Source organism: Sinohyriopsis cumingii, chromosome 19 (assembly GCF_028554795.1).
Source record: "Sinohyriopsis cumingii isolate HCF-2022 chromosome 19, ASM2855479v2, whole genome shotgun sequence".
In the NCBI taxonomy this organism is placed as follows: Eukaryota; Metazoa; Mollusca; class Bivalvia; order Unionida; family Unionidae; genus Sinohyriopsis; species Sinohyriopsis cumingii.
Genome location: NC_142979.1, coordinates 68,637,704 through 68,660,996, shown reverse-complemented (window position 1 = coordinate 68,660,996; position 23,293 = coordinate 68,637,704). Strand labels below are relative to the sequence as shown.

Here is a 23,293-nt window from a genome sequence, read left to right as displayed (position 1 = left end):
TATACATATATTTATATATCGAAACATGCAGGTGATTGTTATCTAAGAGGATCTCACATTTTCGAATTTACCGGTCAGAAGCGCTTTGAAAATTCTATTAAGTGTAAAGAAATTTTTAAAATTTTCAAAATGACTTGTGGAAAAGGTTGTTTTGTTGTCAAATGCGACGCAAAAGTGCACGTTCGTAGAAAAATCCAGAAGTTTTTGGCGGACACCAGGAAGACAGTATTGATAAACATAAGTTTGAGTCTGAAGAGCTCTTGAATTGCAATATCGCTTAATGATTTGGATGTTACAAATTAGCACAGCTGGCAAATCTAACGAATACGCAAAATTTTTGTCTTTCCGATTTGTATTTGAAAATGGCCTTTTGCGTATTCTTAGTAACAAAATGTACATTGCATGTCTTTGCTTGCAACTTTAAGCGTGGAAGGTGAAATTAAAATTTACCGACATGGTCAATTTATTGGTAGAACAATAGAATTATATTATTCTATATTATATTGTGTATCCATGCTTCTTAATTGGAATTAAAAGCAAACTTTAAATGCCAATACATAACTGTAAATGTATTTAATTATTTCAATGGTTCTAGTTATGTAAAATCTGAATGGGATTTACTGATGCATGAGGCACATTCTCTCGATTGTAATGTTTCTTTTGTTCGTAATTTTCATCAGGATTGAATGCCATTCGTAAATTTACCGATGGTCAAATTCGATATAGTTAGCTTTTGCCAATATAGCAAATGAAATTTTTATTTTCAGGAAGTATATGGAATTTGTCTTGACTGTAGTTTTTTCACATGCAAAGCGAACGTTTGTCTCGACCTCCATTTTGACGAAAGCAGCACTTTCTGAAAATGCTTTTACATATAGATTGAGAAGGAACTTTGACAGGAATTTCCTCCAAAGATCGGCATCAGCTAATACTGCATTTTATCTGCAAAGGAGCTATCACAGATCTAATAACAATATGGCATGCAGGTATTTTGAAGAAAGTAACCACTCCAAGGCATATGCTTTATACAGACCAACATATCCTGAATCTGTGTATGAGACAATATTAAAATATTGTTTCCAATCGTCGGGATTAGGAGAGGCAGAGCTTGAACTTGCCGTGGATGTTGGGTGTGGTTCAGGGCAGAGCACCTTACCGCTTGGAAAATATTTTAAGAAGGTGATCGGAGTAGACATAAGCCAGGAACAGATCAAACATGCACCACAAAATATGAGTAACGTATCTTTTCAAGCTGGGCCATCAGAAGATTTGAGCTTTCTGAAAGATGATACGGTAGATTTGATCACTGTGGCCCAGGCTCTGCATTGGATGGATCTCGATAAGTTTTACCCTGAAGTCGAGAGGACTTTGAAACCAGGTGGCGTCTTCGTTGCCTATGGATATGGTAACAATATCCTTGATATACCGGAAGCAGACGCATTGCAAAGTCAGGTAAGAATTGCTGACTGGTTAGTATTTCAGAAATCTAACCATAGATGAAGCAATAATTTCTTAGTCATTAGAATGCATAATGTACAACTGTTTGGCCCATTTGATCACGTCTACAGTTTATAACGTTTGCTTTTCCTACATTTTGATATAGCAGTATGATTTCAGATCAAACTTAGACATCGGCGAATCACATGTTTGCCATAAATGCATTTTTTTTAAAATAGGGAATCAAATATATTATGATCAATTACTCAATTTAAAGAAAATGTTTTTTTTTTTTTTTATGACTGAACTTTTACACTTTTCCAAACTTTATAATCCGGTATCTTCTTTGAACTGATCGTGTGACAAGACAACAACCTGGATATTGTTTTATCAAGGTTATAGATACAGCCTTAGCAAAATAATCTTGTCTATCAGTTTTAATAAAGTACGAAATTATTCCGTTTAGGAGTTGAAACATCTAGGCTCCAAATCATGCAAATCTAAGCTAATTGTAAAGGTTAGTTAATACTCCTTTGCAACGGTAGACAACGTTAAACTGGAATTTTGATACTTTTATCATTGGGTTTCTGGGTTCATAAATGTATCTCGTTATCTATGCACGGTAAATCAAAATCAGGAACATAATACTCGTTTGGTGTTTGTTTTTTTCTCGTTTTTTTTCTTCTCGTTTTTATTTGTTAGATATGAACGAAGTGAATATATTAATAACTTGGAGGTAATATACTTAAATGTTAATTTTGTGGTATGTTATTTTCCTTTAATACTATTCTCGTGTTATATAATTTCTTTAAAGTTTTATGCGGGTACGCTAAATGGGCACTGGGACCCCAAGCGACATCACGTAGATGATCATTATGTCAGATTCAGGCTTCCGTTTCCAGGATGGAAAAGGTATGGAATTAAGTTGTTGGTCCCCTATAATATACCTTATGAAAACAAATGGTTGTGTGCGTCTGCATGTATGTGTGTGTTCTCTAGTATTCATGGATTTATATCACTTTTATGAGATCAGTGAAAAGGCTTCAGAACAGACGGCATCATTCTCGTATCCACTAATTTTTAATATTCAACCTGCCATTTTTGATCCGTACTGGCTTGATTTGTTGCAATTCGAGGTGGGTTTTTTTTTTCTTGCACTTTTTCCTCTCCTGAGTTTAAGCAGACACCCCATTTATCTTATAGGTCCTGTCTATGCATCTATGTAGTCAGATGTGATAATCTGCATATAGCCGATTGACCAACAGCAAGAATATATATATATATATATATATATATATATATATATATATATATATATATATATATATATATATATATTCTCCAAACTTTGTAACAGAAAATAATGGTGGCATGTTTGATATATAAAGTTAAAGAAATCAACCGCATGTACAAAAGTATTCAGTCAATACAAAAGATATATCAACACACACATGTACACATACACACACACACACACATATATGTAACCACGTCTGAGTTTATCGAGTTAATGAATTGAGAAATTGCAATATACTCAGGCTTACCCAAAGTTCACATACTTCATTCTAAGTGGCACATAAGACTGGCATTTTAAAACAAAATGATACTCACTTTCCAGCACATTACACAAAATACAAGTCCCTTGATCTAGTGCGGTAGATTATGGACTCTTACAATCTTCCTGGCTCAGTATGTAAAGTATTAGAAGTCACCCGTATTTCCGAGTTTCCATATATAAATGCTCTTTACCGTCAAAATTTGTTGATATATATATATATATATATATATATATATATATATATATATAAGAGAGAGTCTGTAGAGATTAACTAGATGTAAACTTAAAGTGCAGCCATTCCACAGCATTTCCGTCAATAAATGAATGTGCATCTGATCAATAATTAAGATTTTTTGGCTAAATGAATGTGACCGAAATTTAACATTTTTACCTTTGGAAGGGGGGAACATTTCCAAAAGTGTATAAACGTTTGAAATAATGCCTCTGTTGCTTGCGCACCTAAATTTTGTAGTCGAAATGTAAGAACTTTGAGCTGTAACGACAATTCCAGAAACGCATTGTATTAGCGACCTCTAACTCTAACTCAGTATACAGAAGAATAAATCGTCAAGTGCTATTGTTTCATCATTTTTGGAAACCATATTTTTTGTTTTGTTAGCTCTACTGTGATAGTCTGTTGTCCATCGTCCGTCCGTCGTTAGAGTTTATAATTGCTACTTCTCAAGCACTAGTTTGAGGATTGGGACCTCGGGTGGCTGAGTAATCTAAAGCGATTGCCTTTACAGATCACTGACATTTCACTTTTGTCCGCGTGGGTTTGAGTTTCGTGAGTACGTGAGAAAGCTTGGCAATAGCTTCCCGTGGGTCATTGGTTCTCCACGGTGTTTTCCCTGATTCTTACTCCACCATATATAATGACCGACATGTATGGCCTATCATGTGCTGAATAATGGCATTAGCCCACAACAACAACAACAACAACAACAACACCGTTGCGGATTGCTATTAAACGTTGCACGCACATTCATACCATATGTCTAGATGGTCTTAAGTAATAATGGACATTCCCATATAGTCAAGTTTGAAAACTATCTCTCAATTTGCTTGATTTGTTTACTGTGTAAAACCGGCTTGGTGTATAATTTTAAAAGTTCTACTGAGTGCGGCCACCACCATCACCAATTAAAATAGAATAAAGGAACATGAAAACAAGAGCAAAGAAATAATACCAAGAAGAGGAAACGATTAGAAAACCGCCAAGCCGTGAATAAAGGCATTGCACAGAACAAAGGAACTCTCAAACAAAGGAACGATACGAACACGTAACAGAAAACAAAGGAACAAAGGAGAGACTTCTAGCGGAGGAGCAGACTGGGTTAGGACAAAAACAAAAGATAAGTCATCATTCAATGCTATACGCAATTTAAGTAGAAGAATGCAAACTAGGTCCAAACAAATGGCTCTATTCAGTCCAAACACCCAAACACACAAACCACCAAACAACCCTATCAATAAATCAGTAAAAATATTGCATGTATCACAACTCCAAACAGCACCAATAAAGCATGTAAAACAAGTAAGATTAACGCAAGTCGTACCAACCACAGCAAACTCGAATACAACCAACTTCACACTGGGACCCCAAATTCTGGTCACAAACACAGACCAAACAAACCACAAACCAGCAGACATAACTAACACACCCCTACCCCACCAACAGAAACTACTAGAAATACAAAACTACACTCCAGGGAACAATATAAATACAATGCCAATACTATCGCCAATCCTCTTCAAGGAAGCGGAAAAACCAAACACAAATGAAGATATAGACACCACTATTCCAAACTTAACAAATGAATTTGACAGTAACCTACATACCTTAAACTCCCCACAATTAGACCACATAACCATAACCAGCACCCCAAAATTCACCAAACATGAAATAACCAATTCTAGAAACATGCAAACAAACCAACAACAGGAAATCAAGCAAACAACAATAAATCAAAACATTAGGAAAGAAACTTTACACTCAAGCCAAACTCCTGGACCATCTGGGATAATAACAGCAAGGGAACCACCAACCTATGGGAACAAATCCAATGAATTAGACACTACAAAACTACCCAGCAGCATCAATAATATGGCAACCTAAAGACCCCAAACAACCCAAAACACATACCTAAGTAATGGCAAGGGCCCGCTAAAACCTCAAAACAACCAAAGAAAACCCCACAAGTAAGGTTAAGTCAAAACAGGAAATAAAACAAAAACATAACCCCCAAAACAAAAATTACAATTATCATTCCATCGAACACACCATATACATAAGCAGCAGGTGCAACATAATTACTAGTCTAAGTACCAATAGTATCATGACAGCACTGGCCAAAATTCACACTGGACAATTCAAACTGATAAGACCAAGTCGAAACTACCTGATTGTCCAATGCAGCACAATTCAACAGCCGGAAAAATTCATCCAAATTGAAACTATAGACCCAATAAAAATCAAAGTAGAGAGACACCATAGCACTCAGAGGAAAACACGAGTCACTTCGAACTCCAAACACAGTGAAACCACAACTAATCTGGCTGAACCCACTAAAACCACTATCTTTAAAAAAGTAATAGCACTAAACGGATACAACAAGGACATAAGCAATGAACTACTACTTCATAAACTCACAGCAAATGGAACACAGACCACCAAAGTATATCGTCTTAAAAATCACAAGGGACAGGGAACAAACAAAGCAGTTATAGAGGCTACCGAGCCAATACCCTCAATAATAAAACTAGGACAGTCAGGAGTGTGCCATAAGCTGGAAAACTACATAAATAGGCCAAGATTTTGCACCAAATGCCTGCACTGGGGACACTATGCCCTCAGATGTAGATTCAAACCAAGATGTAAGTACTGCGGAGGTCAACACAAAGGAGAATGCCACACAATTAAACAAAAATGTGCTAACTGTAAAGAAAACCATTATCCTAGATCGGCAGAATGCAGATTTGCAATAAAAGAGAAACAAATAGTGGACTTACTGAACGAAAAACACCTCACCTACCATTCTGCCATAAACATTATTTGTAAAAACAACCCCAACACACCAAAATCTACCTCTGAAACAATCAATGAGCACCAAAACTCTCCACGCAGAATCAGAGGGGAAAACACTGCACCACAAAACATACCCTCGAATCAGGAAACAAAAGAACCAAAAACTACAACCCACATTGTAACAAACCATGACCACCCTGATAACACTCCAGATACAAACAAAACTCACCCCAAACATCCCCAAACCTAACCCACACCCCAACACAGAATTAATACAGGAAGTAATGAACCTAACAACAGCAACCCTAATGCAAGATCTCAGTAGCATAATGAGAACCCTCAAAACCATTTTCACATACTAGCTGATTGGACCACAAGACTAACAGATAAAGACAACGTCAAAATGAATAGTACAAAAAATAATAAAATCACCATCTGGCAATGGAACTGCAGAGGAATCTTTAAAAACCTATCAGAACTGCAGAACAAACTGAATAATACGGCCGTAAAACCAGACGTAATCTGCCTACAGGAAACCCTCATAACACAAGAACACAAACGCCAGCCCAAACTACAAGGCTATACCCAGGGAATCTTTAAAAACAGACCCATGGGGCAGAAAGGGGGTGGACTAGCAATTTTTTTAATAGATACACTAATCTACTATGAAGTAATAGAATATCCTAACCTAAACATCAATAATAGCATCGAAATAATGTCAGTAATGATAAATATAGGAACCACAAACAGGCAGATAATAAATGCATACGACCCAGGGGGTACCTTCTGCCCTACCAACCTAATCTCACTAAAGGCAATCACTAATAACAACAACAACAATCTAATGATTTGTGGCGACTTCAACGCACACAGTGAATTATGGGGAGGTAAAAAGAAAGATCAAAGAGGGAAAATGGTTGAAAAATGGATAACTGAGAACAATCTGGTCATCTTAAATGACGGGTCGAACACTAGATTAAACCCTGAGGATAGCGCTCTCTCAGCCATAGACCTAACCATCACTACCCCAAAATTGGCTCAAATCACAAATTGGTGGGTGGATCAGGAAGATACGTTAGGAAGTGACCATTTTCCCATCACAATCAATATTCAAACAAAAACTCAACACATTCCAAACGAAACCCCACCTAAATGGAGGCACCAACAGGCAGACTTGGATCAATTCCAATTATTACTAGCTAGAGTAAATCCAGATAACTTAGAAAGCCCAAGTATTGACATGTATTATGATAACATAACAGACACAATTATAGAAGCAGCTAACCGATGCATACCAAAGACAACTAATATCCAAAATAAAAACCCTGTACCATGGTGGACTGAACAGTGCACTATAGCACATAAAGACAAAAAAAGGGCCTTAAATAAATATAAACGCACCAAAAATTCTATCTACTTCCAGCAATATAAAGATAAAGAAAAAGCACTAAAACAAACTATAAAAACTGCTAAAATTAATCTATGGCAAACCTTTTGCTCTAAACTGAGTCTAAAATCAAACTCAAAACAAATATGGGACAAGATAAAAGCCATAAAAGGGAAAGCAACTACCTCAGCCCCAAAAATTAAAAATGCCATAACAAATAAAGATAAGGCAGACCTCCTAGCGAAGCATTTTTCGAACATGAGTAGCAACAATAATCACACCAGAAACTTTCAAGAACACAAAAAACTAATGGAGGGAACCCAACCTCAAATGTTTCAAGACCAAGGAACAAAAGAATCTCACCTAAATAGCGACATCACAGTACATGAATGGAAGATAGTCCTACGATCCAAAAACGAAACATCCCCTGGTAAGGATCAGTTAGGTTACATTATCCACAAAAAACTACCTATCAATATAACAATAGCCATAATCAAACTCTTTAATAGGATATGGGATAAAGGCCAACTACCCACCAAATGGAAACACGCCATAGTAATACCAATCCCCAAGCTAGGTAAAGATCCCAACAACATAAATTCGTACCGACCCATCTCCCTTACAAACAATATTTGCAAAATAATGGAGACAATAATCGCAAATAGGTTAAAAACACCACCTAGAAACCAATAACCTACTCTCCATAAATCAATGTGGCTTTCGGAACAAACGGTCCACCACTGACCAACTTCTCAGATTGGAAACAGACATCAAACTCGCTTTTAACGCACATAGCAAAACCGATCGCAACCTCATACCAGTTTTTTTAGACCTAGAAAAAAAAAGCGTTCGACCTAGTATGGACCAATGGACTAATGGCCAAATTAAACTAATTTGGAATAACTGGACGCTTGTTCAATTGGATTGGCGATTTCCTCACAGGCCGGAAAATTACCACAAGAATAGGCAACACCCATTCGGAAGAATTTTCACTTGAAACTGGAACACCGCAAGGCAGTGTAATAAGTCCCTTACTATTTAACCAAATGGTAAACGACCTTGACCTCAATGCAGCCTCCGCAAAAATAAACTTGTCACAATTTGCAGATGATAGTGGCATATGGAGGAATGGAAATCCTGCCAATAACACAGTAGTTAAAGAAATCCAGCAGAGCCTAGACAACATAGGGAGATGGGCGGACAAATGGGGTTTCAAAATATCTCATGAAAAACTGTGGCAATCATATTCACCCCCAAACGAAATAACAACCTAGTCTATCCAAACTTCTATATACAAAATCAATTAATCAAATACGTAACAGTAGTAAAATTCCTAGGAATGTTCTTTGACAACCACCTCACATGGAAAGAGCACATTGAACAATTCACCCAGAATTGTAACAAAGATCTCAATGTACTCAGGAACATCACAGGGACTGACTGGGGATCCAACCAGGAAACCCTCCTCACGATATATAAAAGCCTAATTAGATCAAAACTGGATTACGGTTGCCAAGCATATAACTCGGCCAAGCAACCTGTACTACAAAAACTTGACACTATCCAGAGAAAAGCCTTACTATTATGCACAGGAACACTCCCCTCAACATCATTAGAAGAACTACAAACACTAACAGGAGAACTACCCTTAAAATTACGTAGGCAAGAACTGCTCCTCCGATACTCCATTCGATTAGATACCCACCCAGACAACCATCCCACCAAAATAGCTATAAATAAGTGTAAAGTTGTCTTCAAACCCAAAATCATACCCATCACACCAAGTGGCAAAGTAATCCTTGAACTAAGAGAAAGGATACCTCTACTAAAAAAAACAGGTAACAAACAATACAGATCAGAATAAATCACCATGGTTACAAAAACCACCAAGGATTAACACTGAAGCTACTAAATTAGGCAATAAAGAAGGACAAGAAAACTTACTAAAACCTGTACTGGTAAACGAAATCAACCAAAAATACCCGGACTATGTTAAAATATATACCGATGGATCAAAAACAAACAACCCACCAAGAACAGCAGCAGCAATAGTCATCCCTTAATTCAATATACAAACGGGATCCAGATTACCTGACTATTGCTCCATTTACACCACTGAATTCTGGGCTATACTTGAATCACTACAATGGATCAAAGACAACCAAATACCTAAAGCAGTCATTATAAGCGATTCCCTAAGCGTTATCAAATCGATCCAAAATCGCAACACACATTCTAGGGAACAATTCCTCGACAGAGCATGCCAATTAATCGACGATATCACCACAGCACATCAATTAGTCGAGCTCATGTGGATACCGTCGCACATTGGAATCTCTGGCAACGAAACAGCAGACAAAGTTGCAAAAACCAAACTAGGAGATCAAAACTCTATCAAGCTTAACTATAGCTCTACAGAAGCAATAAGCTTTGCACAAACATATATAGACCAAACATGGCAAGATTTTTGGAACTCCTCCACAAAAGGTAAAAAGCACCATGAAACCCCCAAAAATGTAGATAAGAACACACAGCTACCTAAGGGTACCTATTTAGAACAGAAAACCATAAACAGGATAATAACTGGAAAAACTAAACTAGCAAGCAGTTTTGGAAGGTTTATAGGACCCAAACCAGCAACCATTAACTGCTTTAACTGCCACACCACCGAAGATCTACACCACGTATTCAATATATGCCCAAAATATCAACCCGCTCGGAAAATATTTATCAAAAACCAAAATGAGATTGGATCACCACACACATGGACTCTAATAAAAATAAACAATCAGCATATAAAAATATAAATCAATTCATAGACTCAGCAGGACTTAGGAACAAAATATAATTACTATCCCCACAAAACCAAAAGACCCAGTAACTAGCTAAATAAATTTAGAAGCCACCACATAAAAACCCATAACATATCTTTCAATTTTATAAAAGTATTAATAAATAATTCACTTACGAAGCACCAATAAAAAACTAAGGAAACCGCAAAATCGGATGTCCTAGATGTCCTTAACGAACCGAGTAATCAGCTAGGATTCCGGTCCTAGATGTACTTAACGAACCGTGTAATCGGCTAGGACTCCGGTCTCTTGCTAAATAAAGTATAAATAACATTCAATCTCTAAAAACATTAATTAATAAATAACTTAAAGAGGTAATATCTAAAAACTTATAAATAACATAACGTAGGAAACACACCCTAAACACCTCGAGTAGTAATACCATAATAACCTTGAAAATCTCTCTTCATACATGATTTCTACTAAGAACCTCTATAAACAGCATAGAACAACCCCCCCCCCTTTTAGAACATTTTGGAAAAAAAAAGAAAAAAAAAATTTTTTTTTCAAGAAACACCAGGCAAATGCACAAGAAACCAGCGATGTAAAGCTAGCAGGACCGTTCCCGAGCTCTCCTTCCCACTAATGACAGCCAACCATTCAACTGTAGGGACCTTTATGGACCCACAGATTGAGGCCAAACTATCAGGGTTCCTTGAATCCATAAAAGCCTGGGGGAGGTGGCACCATCCCCTTCCCCAGGAACAACTAGCAGTCAGAAAAGAGTGGTACATGCACAATTGTGCGCACGCTACTATAATTAAACTCAACAGCAAAAAAAGTAATAATGGTACCAGTCGGACATACAGTATATCCGCCTTAGCGGCCATCTTGAAGATCTACTTATAGATTCACCTCCTGAATAAATTGTAATATCAACATTGGGTTATGACTTTAAGACTTGTTATGATGCCTTGTAGATTCTAAGTGAAAATGACGATGATCGGACATCCGATATGGCCGCTACAGCAGCAATCAGGAAAATATTGTCAAAGTTACTCCTCCCGAACGGAAAGTAATATTGACATGGGGATTAAACCAGAAAATCTCTTATGATGTATAGTTTGTTCTAACTGAAAAGACAGTACCGATTTAATGCACATTATCGTCACCACAGCGGACATTTTGAGAAAGTTATTATCCATATACCTCCTGAATGGATAGTCATATATACACGAGAGGTTTTACTGAAATAGTTTTGATGGCATCTAGTTGTTCCTAAATGACAATGGTGCCAGTCTTATTTTCAATATGGCTGCTACAGTAGCCACTTTGAACTTATTGTTATCTTATTTTCTTCTGAACAAAAAGTTATGTTGACACTTGCTTTTCACCAGAAGACTTCTAATCATGTATATTCGGCCCTAAATACAAATGGTACTTCTCGCAGAACCAATATAGCCGCGACAGAGGTCATTTAGAAAATGTTTTTGTCATTTTTTTCCCTTGAACTTAAGGTCGTATCAACATTGGGTTTTTATTAAAAGGCATTATATGATGGATAGTTGATCCTAAATGTAAATGTTCCCATTGAGACATCCAATATGGCCTTCATATAGTATATCTTGGAAGTTTCGTTATCACTACTTTTCCTTTATATGGTCATATCAACTTGGGGGTTCACTGAAAGACGTTTTATGATATATGGTTGGTCCTAAATAAAAATGGTGTCCATCTGACCTTGTCATACCAATTCTCCTAGATATCTGGTCATTTCGACAACTTTGCTTTCACCAAAAGACTTCTTATGATATATAGTTCTTCCTAAATGGAAATGGTGCCAGTCTGATATCCAATACGGCCAACGTGGCAGACATCTTGAGAATCTTGTCATCGATACTACTCCAAAGCAGAAATGCAAATAAGCATAAGGTTTTCACTACAAGATATGATGTCTTTTTTTTAATCTTAAATATAAATGCTCACCATCAGTCATCCAATACGGCCACCACGAGGGCAATATTGGAAATCTTGTTACCAAAATTCTTGTTAAATGAAAGGTCACTTTGGCATGGGTATTCAACAGAACAAGTTATTATTGTGTGAAAATGATGCTACCTGACAATCAGTATAGACAATATAAACAACGTGGTGACCATCATGAAAATACTGTTATCTGTACTCCTTCCAAAATGATGTTTTATCAACATGTCATGTTTTCACCAAACATTTCTTGGCCTGTACCATTCTTATATCTAATATGGCATTATCGCCGTTATGACTACTTCCAATGCATAGATGGTCATATTGACATGGGGGTTTCGTCCGAACACTTTCAATGATGTCTGCTTGGTCCTCAACGAAAATGGTGCCAATCTGACACCCGTTATGTCCACCACAGCAGCTAATTTGGAAATCTGTTATTGCTAAAGAAATTCAGACGCAGTTTCAACACTCAGTTTTTAAAAGGATGAAATGATGATGTCTTTAATTCCTGTACATTCATTGTGGCCAGTATAGCGCCTACACTTTGAGGGATACTTGTTTGTATTAACTGTTAGGAGTCACTTATCACAATATGTACTTGGGCCTAATATGCACTTGGGCCAAATATGCACTTAGGTCTAATATGTACTTGGGCCTAATATGCACTTAGGCCGAATATGCACTTAGGCCTAATATGTCCTAGGGCCTAATATGCACTTAGGCCTGATATGCACTTAGGCCTAATATGTACTTGGGCCTAATATGCACTTTGGCCTAATATTTACTTGGACCTGATATGCACTTAGGCCTAATATGTACTTAGACCTAATATGCACTTAGGCTTAATATGTACTTGGACCTAATATGCACTTAGGCCCAATTGTAGGCACTGTTTTAACTCAGAAAATATTACTAGAGCATCCTATTAGAAAATTTTCCTGAATTGTTCCATACCTATGTTAGCATATCGTTGATGCATACCTGTTACAAATACATATTTTTCGGACAAGGTAATCATGTAATTATATGATACATAATCGACTACACTGCTTGTGACATTTTCAAACACAGAATAACAATATTATGCATTTTACCTTTATTCCTAGCTTAAGTAATTAGTACAGTAGAATATGGGAAACAATGTGATAAAACGCTTTAGTAAATTCGACAAAAGCACAAAACAGATATGTTACCTAAATAATTGTAATGAGTTATCAATCTATGAAATGTAAAAACAAAATATTACCAGTTGTGGACACATTTGTCCTAAAACAAGACTGCGCCTTGATGAACACCCCATAATTCTCTGCATGATTAACAAATCTGCTTTTTAGAATTCTATTAAACAATTCACCCATGACGATCAGAAGGGCGGTACCCGTGTAATTTTCTACGTTATTTACAGAACTTTTCTTGTAAATAGGTAAAACAGTACACACTAACTACATATTTGGGAAGCGACCCTTACAGAAAATGACATTAAAAGTATAGAGTTGATATAGTTTGAGCACTACCTTGCCATATACCACATGTTTATTAGCACTACCTTGCCATATACCACAAGTGTATTAGCACTCCCTTGCCATATACCACAAATTTATTAGCACTACCTTTGCCATATACCACAAGTTTAATAGCACTACCTTGCCATATACCACATGTTTATTAGCACTACCTTGTCATATACCACAAGTGTATTAGCACTACCTTGCCATATACCACAAGTTTATTAGCACTACCTTGCCATATGCCACACGTTTAATAGCACTACCTTGCCATATACCACATGTTTATTAGCACTACCTTGCCATATACCACAAGTGTATTAGCACTACCTTGCCATATACCACAAGTTTATTAGCACTACCTTGCCATATACCACAAGTTTATTAGCACTACCTTACCATATATCACACGTTTATTAGCACTACCTTGCCATATACCATAAGCTTATTAAATAGATTATCATGGCTCCTTGCTTTTACCATTTTTAACTTTTTATTTATAAAAATAGCTTCAGGCGAAATATGGGCATTTAATTGATAACAATGTAACTATTTTTGTCGCATAGTGCATAGCCATAATATAAATCTATTTGTTTGTTATCATCACGGGATGATTAGACATACTGACACACTTTTGAAAAAGCGTCAAATCGTTTACTAATATAAGTCTGTAAATGATAAATCTTAAACTATTGACTATAACTGCAAATAGTGACTAATTACATGATATATAATCGACTAGTATTATGCCTCCGTTCTTTACAAAAGCAAATTCGCTTAAACCCGAATCCTCGAACATTCGTCAGTATATATAAATTCCGACACGTTTAATCATGCAAATGAAGCTGAAAATATGTCACAAGATTCTGTTCAAAACGCTTAGTTAATGCTAGATTTAGGTTCAGACTGCTTACTATACTAACTTTCCCAAACGTGACTGACTGACCCCCTCCCACTGCAAACAATCATGCAGGCGCCCATGAGTACTAAATGTACATGACCTTATGCTTTCATTTGACCGTTGTTCCGAGAAGCTAGATGCAAAAACTTACCAGGCATGTATTATTCTAGCATACCTGCCAACTTGTTATCATGCATTTTGTTGGTCCTAGAGTTAAAGTCCCAGCAACATATATTTAAACCAAATCAACTTTACTTTAAAACATAATAAGTCATCAGAGTCGGAATGTGTTAATTATATACCTTATTCTGTATAGGTTTATTTTCTTGTGACTCAGATTGATAGACAGGATCAATATGTCATTATTAGACAGGATCAGAATCTCTTTCATAGATATGACCAGTATCTGGTTTATATACAGGATCAGTATCCGATTCTTAGACAGGATCTGTATCATATTCACATACAGTATCTCATTATTAGACAGTACCAGTATCTCACTCATAAACAGGAACGAACATTAGACCGCGCCGTTGGCCTAGTGGCCCCGGAAGCGGAATGTCGTGGGTTCGAACCCCTGCCGAGTCATACCAAAGACTTATACAAATAGTACTAACAGCTGTCTCGCTAGGCACTCATCATTAAGAGGTTAGTGTTAGGACTGGTCGGCCTGGTGTCAGGATAATGTGACTGGGTGGGACATCGTGCTACATGTCTGCGGCATGATGCCCCAGGCTAGACATCACTTTAAACTGCCACACTACAGCTATCGTAACGATATTACTGAAAAATTGTTAAAGCTACGTTAAAAGTCTAAATCACACACACACACACACATACACACACACACAGAGAGAGAGAGAGAGAGAGGATAGGTATCTGATTCATAGACAGGATCATTATATATTCTCCTCTTATTATCTATCTCCTGGGAACATAATCCGAGTCACAATGTTGCTGAGTAGAGACAAATTGATCATAGCTCTTTGCTAAACGGTGGTGGTGAATAACCCGTGGCGGTCAGTGCGAAATAATCTCGGACTCTTCTATGGCATCAGCATTATTCCTGACTCTTATTTCCCTCTGAATAAAAGAATCCCTCTCCTGCTTATCACTTTCGTGCGCGCGTACACACACACACACACACACACACACGGAATCCCTCTCCTGCTTATCGCTTTCACATACATACATACATACATACATACATACATACAATTGTTTTAAATACTATTAAAATGATATGTGTTTTGTTCTTTTTTTTCCCAGTAGAAATTCATTTGGTACTTGCACCGTCTTCATAACGTGTTATTTTTCAGAGTCGATAGTCATTTGATTTACAAGGAAATGACGCTAGATGAGTACATTGGCTATCTGTCAACGTGGTCAGGCTGGCAAAAGTATCTGAAGGACAACCCGGGTACTGACGTTCTCAATCAATTAAAGCTGAAGTACGTGTAATTTTAAGTCACACACACACACGCACGCATGCACACACACACACACACACACACACACACACACAGAGGCGCGCGCGCTTGCGCTCTCTGTCTCTAGTTCTCTTTTCTACTATTTATTTCACTCTAGTTATTGTAATACTGAACCCCTCAGTTTTATGTGCCGGATGTGTTATTTTCTCGACATTATTCCAGCATTGTATGATGATGCCGTGATTTTTTGTATATGTTTCAAAGGTAATGTAACCTGACCTTATTATTATTGAAAATGAATATATGATCTTTTGGACGATATGCCATTTGCAGTATCCTTTCCCATCATGGTTTCACGCACAATTTTTCTTTTATGTAAGAGGTCCTTTGTTGAGATAAGAGAATTAAAACGGGTCAAATACGAGTATACGCAATAATACCATACATTGTAGATTATCAGTTACAAGTGTTTTACCGCACTCACATTCAGTGATGTAGTCGTCGCGTTTATAAAAATGTTCGAAACATATATAGTTTCTCGAATTTGTAAGTTTTTGCTTTTATCCAACATTATGGCTGAGATAGAACTTGTAGCTTGCATCGTGTATACTTGACAATGTAAGTTTAAATGCCTAAGTTTCATTTAACAACATGTTTGTTAACTTTGCAGATTGAAGACAATATATGAAGAGGGTTTAAGCGACCCTGTGAGTATACCAAGTAACAAAATTATGCGTGTCAAATGGCCAGTGTTTATGCTGATTGGAACCAAGCCTCTGTGACACTCTTCTTGGAGCGCCAGTGATGTCATTATTATTAGTACATTTCAACAAAACAATAAAGCTTCAAGGTTTTCATTTGAAATCACTTTAGGACTGCATTATATCTGGTTATATGTATGTCTAGTCTCATCTTAGCCCGTGCATGTGCAACCTATGGCCCGGGACATCGTTTAATCAGCTTATTGATATCGTTGTTGTTGTTGTTGTAGGGTTTAACGCCATTTTTGAGCACACGATAGTAATGGCGGAGGAAAAACCCGGGAAAACCCCCGGAAAGAACCATCGACCCACGATAAGCTACTGGCAAGCTTTCTCACATACCCACTTTAGCCGAATCCGAGACTCGAATATTGACATCGTAGCGTGTGACTTAAAAATTGCTCATATTCTACGCGTCCTGGAGGACGTTACACTTGCTTGTCTTAGCCGAGCATGATCAAATGTATGTATGTATGTATGTATGTATGCATGTATTGTCTATGTACTGACATAATTACGTACGTATGTAAGTCTCTATTTGGAGGGCTAGCTTGCTGTTCCGCTATCTGTCTCTCTGATTTAGTATTGATTGATAATAAAGAATTAGAAATCTTATATATACAATTACTTTAATTTTCAAATGCTATGCACTCTATCGGAAAACGCAAATGTGTTTCAGTAACACTACTAGAGTTTTCGTTCTTAGCGTTACGTCAAAGGTCAATAGTGCCACTTTTCATTCAGTAAGTATCAGAGCTAATCTTCACAGATAGTATTTCTTAAAGGGGTTCTACTGCATGATTTTTCCAATTTTTTTTCTTTTGCTTTCATTTACCTTGTTTCATTCGAAATGTCGAAAAATTGTGAAACTAGGCTCGTGCTCAATCTAATAACGTTGAAATTTGTACAGTAGGGCTCCTTAATGTCAAAAAAAAAATCCAGGACGCCAATCGTAAGGATAAGACAACTGTTTTACATGCTTACAAATCTTGGTATTCGATTTAAATTGTTCTTTAACATGAAACAAGTTCGTACTACAACCAAAGGGCGTTTCTAAGCTCTGTACTTACGTGTATCTCTCTCTCTCTCTCTCTCTCTCTCTCTCTCTCTATATATATATATATATATATATATATATATATATATATATATATATATATATATATATTGTGTGTGTGTGTGAGTGTGTGTGCATAAGATGTAGTGGTAAAAAAAAACAGCTTGTCTGAATTACAACAAATAGGGTCTTGGGACCGTCAGTAAGTAATTATATTTAGATCATGCTTTAAACTGATATGTGTGCAAACAAGACACAAGGGTAAAAATAAACACCATATGTGTCAGATTAGATAATATTCTTGATGTTGTGGATTAAACAAAAGATAGATTTGTTTTATTACATCAAGTCCGTAGATTAGGAGATATTTGTGGCCTGTTAGCTATGTTGAAGCTTACTCTGTGTACAGAGGGTGGGGTGGCGACGTTGAGTGAAAACACGAAACCCTTATTCCATAGAAACATATTGTAATATGCATCTAACAACTGTCTTTCAAATTCTGACACTCATTTCGCCTTTACTTGGCAGTATAATACAGTACGACTGGATTTTCATAATTATAATAGTTCATGTAATTTTCTGTGAAGACAATCACATCTTCCCGCTTTACGTATTAGTGTATTAAAATACATGGCAGCTTAAGCATACAACATACTTAACAAAAAAACACCTGACTACTTGAATAATTTGGTCATATTTGAGTAATTTCAAACACCAACTCTGGACCACAATACCAAGGGTACAGAGCAAAAGGTACGGCGAATTTTCTTTAAACGTAAAGTCCCTAGAGTCAGAAACAGTTTGACCAAAAAATTAAGAATTCTGCTGGCTGATTTGGACAGAGTAAAGAGCCTCAATGTAAATGTGATTATTGTCCTTTTATTTAGCTATCAGCGGCAACCTTCTCAGTGTATATCAGGTTTTACTGAGTTTTTGTTCTTCAAGTCCTGCTTTTATGCTGTTTTATTTATGTATTTTATGTAGTTTAAATCTTTTTGCCCTCATTTTCTGATATCTTAATTATTAATATGCTCTTTGTGCATGCATTGTACTAACAAAATTGTCATATTTCTTATCTATCTTTTCATAAGTACGTCTTCTATGATGTATCTTACACTTTCATTCGTTTAATTTATAACAAAGTGCATATCAGTTTCATATATAACAAAATTCTTATCTGCATACTGTACATATTATTGATGTCGTTGAAGATGCTGTCAGAGTCAGGCAGAAAATAAAATTCCAACAAGTTGCCGATAGGAAGAAAATTTAGGCCCGGCGGTGTCTAATCCACCGGCACGAATCCCATTGCTTATTTGTACCTTTGCTTCATCTAGAAAAAAGCTCTTTTTTTGTATGCCATTGATTGCTAAAGGTTACCGCCATTTTTCGTGTTTGCATACCGATACTGGTTTTTTGTCATTGACTGTCGAATGTCAGGTACCGTGTGTGTGTGTGTGTGTGTGTGTGTGTATTGGCTGAGGTGGTACTAAATATAAGAAACTTCATTTATGTTTGAAAGTTTGCTAAATATAATTAGCTATTCTGGCAAATAGGCAAATAAAACAGTAACGTGAACGGGTTATTTATTCTAAAAATATAAATTGCATGTATGTACGACAGCACTTCACACATTAAACGCATAGCTAATTTACATTGCAATACATAATCTCGTACATGATACTGAAGAAAGCAATGCAGTCATACCCAACTTCGACTGCATTATAGACATTACACACTGCAAGAAAAAAACAATAACGAACTAAAGATGGGACCAGTAAAACATTAGGACATATTGCTTTTCCAAAGTCACTTGTTTGAACAAAAGTGACATGGAAAAAAATAGACAAACCCACCATTGGTAGAAAATTTTATCATTGATAGGTGAAGATTCACTGACCTCATTCCACTGGAAGTATACAAGCGATAGTATAATTTTTTTTTTGAATTGCTCAAGTATCATTTTGACCAGAAAGTATGTATATTAAAATGGTTATTTGTCGATTAGAACAATGTAGTGCTACTGACTGGACCATGCTAACCTTCGTTATTTCGAGAACATACGACAGTAAAGTATTGTCTTTTGGTACTAATGGCGTCACGCATGTTCAGCACAACATACCTAAATGAAACTTCCCGATTCAGCAATGGGTAAAGTATTATATGAAAAGTATGTTCTGTCGGCTCTGTCGTTCGAGGATTGAAAAAATAAAATATGTTCAGTCCAAGGAGATCAGATAATATATGTTGTATATATATATATATATATATATATATATATATATATATATATATATATATATAAAGAAATTAATGTTTAAAGATTGCGAAACATGGGCAAGCCTTGAGCTTGGTTGCATGGATTTTCATCCTATCCATTACATCTACAATTAAGTCTCATAATTATTCGATTAGTTATGAAAGCAAAGGACAGGAGGTTGCACAAGACATACTGGTGAACTATGCAAAACCGCAAAATATAATATAAGCACATTTTACTTGTTCATGTATTTGCGAGAAAGAAATCCGCAAGAAATTGAGTTTCTTCTTTACTTCAAATACTAAAATGTACGAAATTCTGCTATCGTCCAAAAATCAGAATTAATCGTATCGATTAATTCTAATTTTTGGACGATAGCAGAATTTCGTACATTTTAGTATTTGATGTAAATAATATCTACCAGAGAGAAAAAAATGCAAAGCGAACGTGAGAAATACAAAATGTCAATAGAATCGACTTATAGAAAAAAACAAAAACAGAACTGAATAAAAAGTCAAAGTTGTATATTACGTTTCAGGATTTGGTATTGGCTTTCATTGGAGAGGAGGGGGTACTCGTCATATCATATTTGATTATAATCTGATACATGTAAATATTACTAAACAAAGTTTGCGATTAGCATTCAATATAATTTTATGTGCCGCCAATGAAACTAACGAAAAGACATTATTACACCGAAGGGAACCATGTAACGTATTCAATAGTTATTATCTTCTACTGACTAAAATAGAAAGACATTCAATAATTTATGTCACTGATGAACTCCAATAACTTTCTTACACAATTCTTATATGTAAAATGGCTTGATGTTAATAAGTATGTAAACATGCCTGATTATTCTGCCTTACTGAAGGAACTGACTATAAACATAGCTTTGCCTGTTGAGTAAACAGTGGAAACAGAAAAAAGCTAATTGGGCAGGGAAGGGATACTAACCCAAAACAAAACTTGAAAAATTTAAAAGAGCGAAACGTCTGCCAGAAGTAAAACGAGCTCGGACGGCGAAGACAACAGTCGCTAAATATTAAGATGAAGAACTAGCGTGCGTACACAAGGAACATTTTTCTTATACAATATTGGCTGCACTGTGGGCCTTGTCAGAACATTTACCACGAAGCAACTTTTTGTGCTCCATTCTTTCACCACACGGGGGCCCCGGGTGGCCGAGTGGTCTAAGGCGCTCTCCGTTATGGATCACTGCCATCTCACCTGTTTGCGTGGGTTCGAGTCTCAGATTCGGCCAATGTGGGTATGTGAGAAAGCCTGCCAGTAGCTTCTCTTGGGTCGGTGGTTCTTTCCGGAGGTTTTCCCGGGTTCTTCCTCCACCATTAATACTAGCCGCCATGTATAGCCTATCGTGTGCTGAAAAATGGCGTTAAACCCTACAACAACAACAACAACAACTTTCACCGCACGTATTTCTGTAAATATTAATCCGCAGAATTTTATATCTTTGGGTATTACAGTCCTTCGTTCTTAATACCCGTCAGAAGATAATGAAAATAATTAGAATTTATCCATTTATCCTTACAAAAACTTATGTTTATGTATAAATGCGATATATAGAATATGCTTCTAAGTATGATCAATATTGCAACTGTGACATATTTCCGCTAATATGTGAAAAGGCACTTCCCGCGAAACAAGAGTGTGGTTCAAATTAAGAAAAAAGCAAAGTTAGATGAAAATTACAATCTGGTTATGTAATATATATAAGCAGTTGCATACTTTAGAAAAAGGTACATCGTTCAGTTCTAATGGATGTTGCGATTTCCACAAATCGTGAACGTTACACTACTGATAGTGCAACATGCTCTTTGGCTTTATACATAAATATTATGTTTATTTCTACAGTGGATTCTATGGTGTGCTGAATCGACCACGAGTTGGAATCAGTTATATACATATTACTGTTGATATGGTGACATTATTCGGAAAAATACAATATCTCAGCTCAACAGAAAATCGCAGACCCACCCTAAGAAACTTAGATTATCAATATCTTATAGCAGATGAGTTTGGTATGCGTATGTCAATTGTTGTAATCGAAAATCTGTAAGAAAAGTGGGATGATTAAGCTTATAATACAGCCGACACTATGTGAAAGACATTGTGTTGATGCTGAAGAGCGTATTGATGCTAAACAGGAAGAGTTGACACTGAAGCCTACAATTTATTAGCTACACTACTGATATAATAGGCAGGGAAACTTTGAATGGGATGTCACCATCCAAGCAAGATATTTATCAGAGAGGTGTAGTAAACATAAAACACACACAACAGACACGTTATGTGGACTAGAGAAATTAAGTAAAATTCAAAAAGAAACACTGCTTTCCAAAAAATCTAAGAATGATTTGTATTTTAGCAAAGGAATAAATGTACTTACTACATTGCCATGCCCTAGTTTATAACTAAAAATGACATGGTTATTCTATAAAATCCGAAACATTTCCAAAAGTTGGCTCGAATATTTTTCACAACATCCCATTTCGCCACAACGTTGGTAAATATGATATGTGATGAGAGGATCAGAAACATAATTATAATTGTGATATTACAGAAAAATCATTTGTGACAGTTCTGACAAAAACAAGTTTTTGAATTCTTTTGTCATGATAAATGAAAACATAATATCATTTATTCGTGACAAGATTAATCTGAAATTTTATTACATTCCTTACTGACGGAACCTAACAAAATACCGGTACAGTGAAAAAAATATAGTGGTACGTACCACCTAAAATACGGGTAATACTGTACACGTCATCTTTCCACATATGTGCTTTCATAAAAGAATCATAAAGGGGGAATATTTGACCACACTCTTGCATTTTGTACATTCGCCTTGAACACGTTACGAAGATACAAAGAAACATAATTAAACTCAAGACTCATTAATAAGTAAAGTAATAGAAAAATAATTATCAATTGTAGTCCACAAGATTTAAACTGATAGATAGATGTACAACTTGTACAGAAGGATATATGAGTTGAACATATTGAAATACTCCAGTTGTTTCATTTTGGTGATCATCATAACGTTTGGGACTGAAACTTGTGTTATTTTTGTCATTATTACTAAAATACACGTACAGTTGTGTCATTGTCTTCATTATAAAATGCTTCTAATGGCCAGTAAAGGCATCCCTGCCAATTTGTAGGAGCTA

The 23,293-nt window shown here is 36.2% G+C and overlaps 1 protein-coding gene across 2 annotated transcripts in view; it reads left to right on the top strand.

Moving 5' to 3' along the window:
- The window catches only part of LOC149775897 (putative methyltransferase DDB_G0268948), a 46,729-nt gene extending 27,309 nt beyond the window's left edge, over positions 1-19,420 (top strand). For both annotated transcript variants that reach the window (XM_089942936.1, XM_089942937.1), the window contains 4 exons: positions 768-1,452; positions 2,252-2,349; positions 15,914-16,045; positions 16,695-19,420. In XM_089942936.1, the coding sequence (XP_089799062.1) occupies positions 775-1,452; positions 2,252-2,349; positions 15,914-16,045; positions 16,695-16,806 (1,020 nt within the window). In that variant the 5' untranslated portion in view covers positions 768-774 and the 3' untranslated portion in view covers positions 16,807-19,420. The remainder of the gene's footprint in view (positions 1-767; positions 1,453-2,251; positions 2,350-15,913; positions 16,046-16,694) is intronic.
- The last annotated feature ends 3,873 nt before the right edge of the window (positions 19,421-23,293 follow it).